Below are 10,725 nucleotides of genomic sequence, written 5' to 3'. Positions count from 1 at the left end.
GTTTGTTTTCATTTATTTTTAAATAAAAGTCTTTCTTTTAAAAGGTGATTTAATTGAGAATGATTGGGGCAGGGAATGTATGGATGTGCTTTATACAACTGATGTATGTATATGTATGGATTGTGGTAAGAGTTGTTGGAGTCCCTAATAAAATGTAAAAGAAGAAAAGAGAAAAAAATGATTAGGGCAAAGACTGTACAGATGTGCTTTATACAATTGATGTATGTACATGTATGAACTGTGAAAAGAATTGTATCAGCCCCAATAAATTGTTAAAAAAAAAAAGAGTTGTATGAGCCCCCAATAAAATGATTTAAAGAAAAAAAGAAAAGAAAAAAAAAAGGTGATTTAAACACTTTCCTATTGATCATATTGATTTTACCTTGATAAAAGTTGCTGGGTCTTAATTCTATTGTAGTTTGCTATAATTTCTATTTTTGTACTTTCCTTAAAGGAAAAAGTGTGCTTTTAGTTCTCATTTTGCTTTAGGGTTGCCCTTCCCATCTATCAACAACTTTGCCTACTCGGTCTGATTTTCCCAACATGCACATTTCTATTAGTATTACGTTCTGAGCTAGTAGATTAGCAAAAGTCTTTGTAGGAAACCCGAGCCTGGCTAATGGATCCATTTGTGGAAGCAGTAACTCCAGGCAGGAACCTGACAGGGCAATTGTGGGAGTCCAGATCCCCACCGGCCTAAAATCCTACTTCTCCCCAAATCCACTAGCTCACTTGTTTACCACCTGGGACACATTCTTACTGGGTCCTGTGCAGGCCTTGTGCTATGCTTTCAATTAAAAACCTCAAATGGATTCAAGTAGGAGAGGGGGGATACTTCCACCCTCAGCATCATTGTTATTTATTACAGTTTTACACTGTCCTTACGATTTTTGTGGATATGAATGAGTAACTGCATCTTGGGATGGGAATAGGGGCAAGGAGAACAATATAAAGAGGTAAAACCTTATTTATTTTTTTTACTTTATTTTTCAACAAATAAAAATGCAACCCATCCCTCGCATATTACATGACCTACTCTGTCCCCTACACAGTGATCACCACTCACACTGGGCCAGAGTGAACCCTTTTTTGCCCTCCTAGTGTCATTTGATACTGCTGGTAGCAGACGCAGGGGCCTGAACCTCTGAAGGCAGTCAAAGGAAAAATCCTCCTTGGAAACTTCAAGTTGTTTTTATCTGTTGTTATTATAAAAAGAGTCAAGACGTTTGCTATGTTCTTGGGGTGTGAGTGTACGTGGCGAGGGGGCTGGAGAGGTGGGGCGGGGTCTGGTTTCTGCTTCAGAACGTTCCCAAAGCATGGCAATGTGCAAAACCAACGACAGTCAACTCTCAACACACGTTATCATGGACAAACACGGCTTTATTCTTAGGGCTTTCATGACAGTTGAACTCAAGGTAATGTGTGTACGTACACATGTGTTTCTGAAATCTGCTATATGAAGTTGGGCGTCCAGATGTTCCTTGTTCTTATAACAAAGGAACTGGGAATCTCACGTCAAGAACCACCACAACCCAAGTACACAAATCCAACTGGTAGCTGATTTGACTCTGGAGCATGACAGGAGCATTCAGCAACAATGTTTTCAGACAATTAAAACCCCCGAGAAACTGCAGTAAGGGAACCAGACAACCAGTAAGGGAATAACAGGCAAGCAGAAGTCAGTAAGAGTCATAAGCCTAGATGCCAGGCCCGGAACAAAACATCAGTAATCTATTCATTCCTCCAACACCTACACACACAGGAGGAACAACACCAGGGATGACATGAATGGTGTGGGACAGAAAGTGCATACAGAACTGGGGTTTTTCTTTTCTTTCCCCATTAAATTAGCTACTTATTCTAGTTGAATAAAATGTTAAGAAAAACAACAACTGAAGACAGAAAACTAATTACAGTTTACTATTCCTTCTTGAGAGCAAAGTGATGAATATTAATCAATTGCCCTCAAACTTATTTGTCTGACAACAAGTCATTTTGTAACTTGTACATCTATGCTATGCTTTAACAGTTCAAAGCAGAAAGTAAAATCGTGAAATGCCAGAATCTTCATCAGTAGCTAGACGGATGTTTGCTTGTAGTTTTTGGTATCCAAAACCTTTTTCCCACACATCGCACAGATGCCTAAAACAAACAAACAACCACGTAAACAGTCAAACTACAATACCAACAGGTTGCTTAACTGAAATCAATTCTGGAGCTCAAAACATAGTAACATTAGAAAAAAGAAAATATGCATTTTTGCCTATGGACAAGCTCTGAACTTTATATATAATTGATCAAGGATTCACGAGGGTGGGAGGGTGGGGTAAAAAGAGGAGCTTATACCAAGGGCTGAAGTAGACAATGATTTGAAAGTGATGATGGCAGCATATATACAAATGGGCTTGATACAACTGATGTATGATATAAGAGCTGTAAGAGCCCCAATATAATGATTTGGGGGGGGGGAGAAGAAATTGTGGTTGGCTCATAAACCAAAACCAAATCAAAGTCAATGGGAGCAGAAAGTCTCATCTTTCTCCCTGAGAGAGAGAGGGTGGTGGGTTTGAACTGCTGACTGTGGCTAGCAGCCCAAGGCATAACCACCGGGGCTCTTTAATTATCTCATCGAAAGGTGCTTGTCAAATGGAGCAGGTATGGTCAGGGCAGAACGGTGGAGTGAGAGGAACATACCCTTTTTGTAGGCACAGCCTTGGCAGTAGTGAGAACCTGGCTGGTGCACGGAGCTTTTGCAAATCCTGCAGGTGGAGAACTTATTCTTTCCGTAGGGATCAAATCTAGAGATATGGGCAAAAGGAGAGAGACAGGTAAGTTCTCTTCAACAGCCTGATCAGGTGCGCAACGCAGGCAGACACTTGGAGCTCTCCGTGGCCCTCAGACGCCAGAGGACTGGCCCAGAACCTTCTAGCTGGCAGGGATCCTCAGGTGTGCCTCCCCCCTCCCTGTATTTGATTTCACACTGATTCATGCCAAATGAATAGCTACACCTTCTCTTTGGATAATTAAATGAATTAATATGGAAACCGACGATCCTAGCAAGGCGCTGGAAATCAATGTTCTGGCTGTGATCATGTGAAAAGTGAGGCACATGAGTAGACTGGTAGTTGGCTCATTACTAAAGGATTGATGAGTGCATGTGCAGTTGCATGTCTTAAGTGAAAATAAGGCATGGGTAGTTTTTAGCAGTTTCTTGCATTAACTGACGGCTTCAAGTAACTGACCCAATTCCTCCAGAGAAAGGGGTCCCTTATCACAGTAGAAAAACAGTACATCTTGCAGGGACTATAGTGAAAAACAGCTTCAGAGAGATAGTGTTTAGATTGGCAATAACTCTCACCGAAACCTCTTCCCTAACTACAAAATGAGTTTCTGTACGGAGACTCAGACGCCAACAGCAGTCGTACACGCTTCCCTGTGGGACAGTACAGCGGCCCTTCAGAGGTTAATGTTCCCGACCCCACAGAGTGCGCTTCCCTTCCCACCCCAGAAGGTGAAGAGACACTGCCCTCCCTTTCAGTAAGCTCATTTCTTATGACCTGCGTTTGGAGACGACGTTTTCCTAAAATGGAATTTCCTCACTGTAAGGTGTTCCTTTTAATACCGCTACAATCCTGCACCTACATAGCAGGGTTTCCTTCCTGAAGCTAATGGTGCAACATGCAGGTGTAAGGCAACAGAGGCCATTCTAAGTGCGGTGTCTAGAGAACTCAAAAGTAACAGCCACTTTTTAATAATATGTGCTTGGGAATACAAAGGAACTAGAAGTATATGAACCAATACAATCTGTACAAATAACAACTGAGAAGTCTGCAATGAGTCAGTCTGCAATAAGTCTGGAGATTGGGCCTACTGTGCTGTTTCTTAACTATTATCTAATTTACACCTAGTAGGTGTCAAGAGTCCTGGGGTGTAGTGGTCACTAGTTCTCCTTTGGTCCACAAGGTCAGTTCGAAATCAAAGATGTCGGGACTTTCTGCTCCCGTAAAGAGATGCAGTCTCGGAAACTCAGAGGGGCAGTTCTGCCCTGAGCTACCGCGGCGCCACGAGTCAGCATCGACTCAATAGCAGGGAGTGTGGTTAGTGGTGAGCAGGTGCCAGGTACTGGACACAGCGGAAGCTTCATGATTATTGTTTTGGGGTGTGGTGGAGAGGAAAGCCTGACTACAGTGTCCGGAGAAAGGATGGAATTTAGGGACCTTAACACATGTCTCTATCAAGCTTTAGAGAACTTCTGTTGTGAAGAAAAGCAAGGAACTGAGGTCATGGTTGGAGAGGTTTCTGGGATTTCTAAGTGAGGAGAAATAAAGCCAAGGGTCAAAAACATGTTTTGAAGATGGAAAGCAATTTAGTCCTCATTCTACGGTGAAAGAGACTGAGGTTCAGAAAGGTTAAGACACTGGCTTTACTTGCTTAAGGTCACCGAGCTCGACAGTGACAGAGTCTGGGGCTCAAATCTAAGTGACTCCAAAGCTTAGAACCTTACCACTCTCCTTGTTCTCGGAGATGCAGGGTATTGCGAAACTAGCAATCCTGCTTCCGTATCTTGAAACGCGGCGGGGACCAGGGTGAAACCATAACATGACACAGACCGCTTGGCTGTGTGTGCTAGTGACTACGAAAGTCTGCGCTACAAAAAGGCATAGCCACCACATGGACTCCAGGAGGCTGAGCTGCAACAACAAAGTGGCAAAACTTTGCCTGCTTTAGACTTACCTTGCTTTTTTGGAAGTCAAAGCTTTATTTTCGTTCAGCTTTCTTCCGCCACTTTCTATAACGAGATAGACATAAATTTTAGTAAGTTATTTCTAGACACTATGATGTAAAAGAGTTAAAAATCTCATTCTTTGGCCTCAAGCAAACAAACTCTTCACTCAATAGCGTCTATGACGACACTACTGCATGAAGCCGATCGCGGCAGCAGTTGCACACTACTGCTTAACGTGGTTGAACTATGGAATGATAGCTCTGTACGAACTCCTAATAAACAGGTTTGAAAAAAAAAAAAGACACTACTATAGGAGAACAAGATCCCATAATCAGGAAGTCTCAGACCTCTGCTGGGGCAGGGCGACCCTGTCTTAGAGGGTCGCGATGAGTTGGCATCAACTTGAATGACAGGTTGGTTTTGATTCGGCAGGCGAACAAGGGTAACAACGGGGATTTGTAGGAACACCGTGAGTGAGCTCCATCTCCAGTATTCAGAACAGGGCCTGCGGAAAGGGACCTACCTCCTCTCACCACCGTCTAACCAGACAGCCACTCCTAGGAGCCCGGCTTGAATACAGTGCTTTTGTTTTGTCAATCTCAACAGCTTTACTGGTACAGTTGACGAGATTATGAATGTGAAATCAGCGGACATGGCTTCCCAAGGCCATTAAAAGCCGCTGAGGAAAGGAGGCATTAAATATAAACTATGATTGTTGCTCTCTCTCACTTACCAAACTAAGAACCCCTACCTGCAACCGAGAGAACCATTATATTCCAAAGAAATTAAATTACATACCAATTTACATTATTAAACTATAATGGTTATTCACTAATACACAACAAGTGACTACTATCTCAATCCAATACTACATAATAAACAGTGTTATTCAATTCATATTAAAAATGTTAAATTGTACATAGGCATAGTATTCTTCAATATTTAATAGAAGAGTTGGCAAGTGCACATCTCATTTGATAAATAGTTAACGGCCGAAAGCATCCATCCACCTTCTCTTTCGGAGGAAGCAATACCTGTGGTGTTCCGTGCCCCATCTTTCCATGTATCTGGAGTGATGACAGTACCGAGTTTCTTCTCACCTGTGGGATCAGCAAGGAAAGTGAGAGGGTGGTGGTTAGTCTTCACCATGTGACAAGCACACTACATTGTCCCTAAGGTGCCCCAATGGCAGCAGTCGTGGGATAGCAGGAGCCTCACAGTCGCTAGGGCAGGAACCAGTGACCCGAGTCTCGAGATGGCCACTGTGGCTAACAGGTAACAGGCCTCTCAAGTGAGACGCTTGGGAGGGCAAGATGTCTATAGTAGGCGTTCACTGCATCCACTCCCCCTACTCACTGTGCGGAGAGTAAATCTTATGGGAGCAGACAGTCTCATCTTTCTCCCAAGAGGGGCTTGAACTGCCAACCTTGCAGTTAGTTAGCAGTCTGACTCTTACTGGACAGTGATGTGGTTTCTCTCTTTCACAGGACAGATGCACTTTAAATACATTCAGCAAACCTATTTGTTCAGTGAACATTTACTAAGCATCTGTAATGTATAAGGCACTATCCAAGGATGAGAGTAAATGGAATCAATGAATTAAGACAAAGCTCCAGGTTTCTCTGACACGTTTTTAACCTTGGGCTCCATCCGTGATCAAGATAACAGATGGGCACCAACCTTTTGTATCTCTTGAGAGCTCATGTTTCATTAGATTCGCAAAGTTAGATACCCCAAAAAAGATTAAGATCCACTGAGCTAAAATATACGCTAGAAGATAAAAACCATACTCAACCAAACCCTGTCCCACTCTCAGCGGAGTGATTCCAACTCATAGTGTCCCTGCACGATAGAGCCACACTGCCACAAAGGACTTCCAGGGCTGTAATCTTGACAGCGTAGACAACTGCATCTTCCTCCTCTGATCTTCTGCTTAGCAGCTGAGTGCTTTAGCCACTAAGCCATTGAACCACTGAGTGGTTGCTAAAACGTATAATTGCTAATCCAAAATGAAGTACTAAGAGAAATCCCACAAAGGAAGAAGTCCTTGGCTAGGACAACTCGGGAGAAACATTATGGAGAAGGCAACAGAGAAGGCTTGGATACGCAGCAATGTGACAATGATGCAGGAGGAGTGGGGATATGAGGCTAAACTAGATGAGGAAGACACTGCAGAAAGGCCTGGAAACCTCTGGGCACACAAAGCAGTTGGGTTGGCTCTGTACAGTTTACAGAGGGCTAGTCAACACAAAGTTGGAAAGAAAAGCTTCAGCCTTTTTGTGGAGGATCCAGAATGCCAAACATTGACACCCAAATGTTATTTTCTGGACACTGGGAATTTACTAAAGGATTTTAGACCGAGGAATGATAGAATGGACTTGTAGTCAATGCAGCTCAAACATCTGGATACTACAGATGGCTATGCCCAGGTCCACACACCTGTGCCTTCAGGAGACTACACCGAACACTGGTCTCACACATGCAAAGGGAGATGGAACAACAATGCAAGAGAAGCCAGAGTCAAGGTTCTATTTGCTTTTTCTTATGTTGAGAAAGATGAGGTTGTTTTTTTTATTTGAAAGGAGAGCTGATTACAAAGCCCTGAGGAGATGGTGATGAAGGGGCAGGAAGAGGTGGGAAGGATGAGAAGAGACACCTCAGAAGAAGTCAGACAATAAAAGCATAGCCAGAGCGTTGTCAAAAGGAGGAGGTGAGAACATTCCTATCTGAACAGCTCAATTTTCTGACAGATGTACGGAGGTGACAGTCAACAGAGAATACGGAGATGAGAGTGGGGGACACTAAGAGTATTTGGAAGGTTTGGAGCAGTCCCTAAGAGAAAAGAATAAGAGAACCGACTAAAGATAAGTTAAAGACTGATGAATAACAGTCAGCACCTGAGATTACCAACCATAACATTTTAATGACACCAGGTGACTCGTTTGTACAGCTTCCCCCAGTGGCCCTCACGTGCACACAGGGGTTTAGAGGGAAGAGGGTCCAGACACAGAAAGAGCACTTTGAGAAGGAAGGAGGCCGGAGGTGGGGGAGGGTTAGTCTTAGGTCAGAGTGATATGAATCGGCACTAGGGTACTGGAGGGGGAACTAAGAAGCTAGGGGAAATCTGAATATGGTCTGGAAGTAAAACACATAGGAAATGGCCACGGTTTGGAGGCAAGTTTACAAAGGGAAGGAGGTAAGAGATGACCGATGCTTTGTGAATGGTGGCTGGGACGGCTGCGTTGCCATCTGATGATGAAAGAGGAGGTAAGGCTTCTGAAGTATAATGATGAGCCACCAGAGGACACGCCAGCAGAGCTTCCAGTGTTAGATAGGAAAGACCACTCATTGGTGCTTATAAGGGAGAGAGGTCAGGCTGCCACTGTACATTAAAGAGGCATTTGCATGGATGTGCTCTTTGGAGCCGGAGACTTCCAAAAGAGAGGCAAAAATGACTGAGAAGACCAGGCCGAACGAGTAGCCGAGAACATCTATTTTAAGGAATGAAGGAGGAACAAGAGAATGAAAGAAGCCTGGCGAGAAGTAAACCCAAACCCACTCATCGCCATCGAGTGATTCCAGCTCACAGGGACCCTACAGGACAGGGAAGAACTGCCCTTGGGGGTTTCCGGAGCCTTTCTACTTTTTGAGATTGCAGAATTTATTCTTTGGAAAATACAAAAACCAAACCGAGCCTACTCCCCGAGTCGACTTTGACTATAGCAACCCTGATCGGGTGCGGGAGATCATACAACTCGAGAGGGGCGTGTCCTTTCATCGTTGGGCAATGCAGAGCCCTGGGACAGTTGTAGGTAAAGGAGACTGAAAATCCAAACCCACTGCCACCAAGCCATCTCCAACACTCGGCAACACTAGACAGGGCTTCTGAGGCTGTAAAGCGTTTTCTTTTTCAAGAATAAAATGATGATAATATAATGATAAAAACACAGAGTAAGAAAGAAAGGGCCATCATCAATATTTAAAAAGCCAGGGAAGAAATGTTTGGTATGGAACAAACAAGAAGTACTTAAGCCTAGAACAAATTCAGGTTGGGTCAAGAGGAAGGTCAACTGACCCAGTATCAAATTATACCACGTTTGATCCACCATAATCCAGTTTACCATAATTCCTGTCTGATGGTAAAGCTGTACCAGTCCCTTGCCTGTGGCCAGAGGGGATCTCCCAGAGGCTCCATCTGACTAGAAACTTTGCAGGTAAGATTTTGGGCTCCCACTGTCCTTCATAGCCTTCTAGAAATTGGGTGTTCACAATCACCAGGTGGGCAGACTTTTCCAAAAGTCAATAGACAATCTCTAGCTAGACTATTTTGGAGCTGAGATGAGACCATTCCATCTCGGCCTGTGCTAATTCTATAAGTACTCCTGCAGAGTGGCTATGCCATTGGATGGGGAATTGATTTAAGGTTGACAGATAAAAATCTGATGTTAAATACAGTGGAGTTGGCTCCAACACATTGTGACTCCCTCAAACAAACATGGCCTTGGCCTGCACCAACTGCACAATAGTAGGTATATTGGAGCCCATGGTGACAGTCATGGTGTCAATCCATTTGGTTAGGGTTTCTTCTTTTTTAGTGAACCCCTACTTTACCAAGTGTTTGGTCACTCTTGAAAACACACTCTTGTGGGGTAGTGGATTAGGCACTGAACTGTAAACCACAGGGTTAGCTGCTCAAATCCACCAGGGACTCTGCATGACAAAGATGAGGCTTCCTGCTGGTATAAAGATTCATAGCTTTGGAAATGCACAGAAGGGGTTGGTTCTACTCTGTCCTGTAGGGTGGTTATGAGTCAGAATTGACTCAACGACGGAGCAGGGTAACATGCCCAAAAGTGACATGAGATTAAGGTTCAACATGCTGAGCTGCTGGGTAAAACACAAACTTCAGATAGACAATAAATAATATTTTTAGTAAAATACGTCCTAAATATACCAAGCCCTGAAATACTGCTTGGGGCATACGTAAACTGACAAATTATTCGTGCTTTATCCGAAATTTTAATTTAACTGGGTGTCCTGTGTCTTCATTTGTTAAATCTGGCAACCAAGAGATACTGTAGACTGGTTTTAAAGATCCATTCCAACCAAGCCTTAAGGTCTGTGAGGCAACAGAATTTGTCAGAAAGCTGTGTGGAATGAGATCCGGGGCTGGAGTAGGCAACACAATTACGTGGAGGGCAGAACCGTGACCACACGGAAGGTTAAATACATACAACTATAAGGTGGATAGAAACCACGGTGGCGTGTTGGTTAGAGCGCTTGGCTGCTAAGGAAACAGTCGGCGTTTCCAGACCACCGGTCTCTCTGGGCAGAAGAGGCGTGTCAGTTTACTTTCGAAATGAACCACAGCTTTGGAAACCCTATGGGGCAGCCCCCTCCGTCTACTTTGTAGGGTCACTATGGGTCGCAGTCAACTCCACGGCGGTGGATTTGGTTTGCTGTCTGGTCGCAGGAAAATGGGCCATCGAGTTGACACACGGCGACCTTATACAACAAGGCAGAACTGCCCCTGTGGGTTTCTGAGACGAACGGTTTGCAGGAGCAAAATGTCTCATCTTTCTCCCACGGAGCTGCTGATAGTTTCGAACTGATGACTCTGGTTAGCAGCCCAGCGCATAACCATTACACCGCCAAGGCTCCGGAAAAAGGGGCTGGGCAGGTCAGAGGGCAGGGTAGGAGAACAGAAGCTAGAATCAAGAGATCTGGGTAGGGAGACAAACTAAAGGGGACAAGGGGCTGGGGAAGTCGGCTAGGCTCTCCTAGGTTCCTTGTCCCGCAGAGCCAGCCCCTAACTCACACTTTTCGCACACCATCCTTCAGAGCTGACGGTTTCCTCAACAGCGGTAGCAGCAGCAACTCCCAAACACCAACACTCCAGCTGTATAAGACCTCCCTTCCGGGTACGTCAATCTACTTCCGGTCTCTATAGGCGCTACGCTTCCGCCTGCCCTACACCTGAAAAGCCGCGGGAGGAAAAA

At 44.4% G+C, this 10,725-nt stretch overlaps 1 protein-coding gene across 1 annotated transcript; it reads right to left on the bottom strand.

The window, feature by feature from the left end:
• Positions 1 to 1,053: 1,053 nt before the first annotated feature.
• On the bottom strand, positions 1,054 to 10,692 carry CRIPT (CXXC repeat containing interactor of PDZ3 domain). Its single transcript, XM_075535270.1, has 5 exons — positions 10,545 to 10,692; positions 5,761 to 5,826; positions 4,735 to 4,789; positions 2,695 to 2,798; positions 1,054 to 2,142 (listed from the first exon to the last, which is right to left on the bottom strand). Exons 1-5 carry the CDS (start codon positions 10,558 to 10,560, stop codon positions 2,078 to 2,080), a joined length of 306 nt encoding a protein of 101 aa, XP_075391385.1. The 5' UTR covers positions 10,561 to 10,692; the 3' UTR covers positions 1,054 to 2,077.
• Positions 10,693 to 10,725: the final 33 nt, after the last annotated feature.

The sequence above is a fragment of the Tenrec ecaudatus genome, chromosome 17 (assembly GCF_050624435.1).
Source record: "Tenrec ecaudatus isolate mTenEca1 chromosome 17, mTenEca1.hap1, whole genome shotgun sequence".
NCBI classification, from domain to species: Eukaryota; Metazoa; Chordata; class Mammalia; order Afrosoricida; family Tenrecidae; genus Tenrec; species Tenrec ecaudatus.
This window is presented reverse-complemented; position numbering and strand designations above follow the sequence as displayed.

What these genes read in the sequence shown, in the direction of transcription:
- CRIPT (XM_075535270.1), bottom strand. An exon ending in TGGGGCACGGAACACCACAG is followed by an intron (nt 4,790 to 5,760) that starts GTATTGCTTCCT and finishes ATCTCGTTATAG; the next exon opens with AAAGTGGCGGAAGAAAGCTG. An exon ending in TTGACTTCCAAAAAAGCAAG is followed by an intron (nt 2,799 to 4,734) that starts GTAAGTCTAAAG and finishes CCATATCTCTAG; the next exon opens with ATTTGATCCCTACGGAAAGA.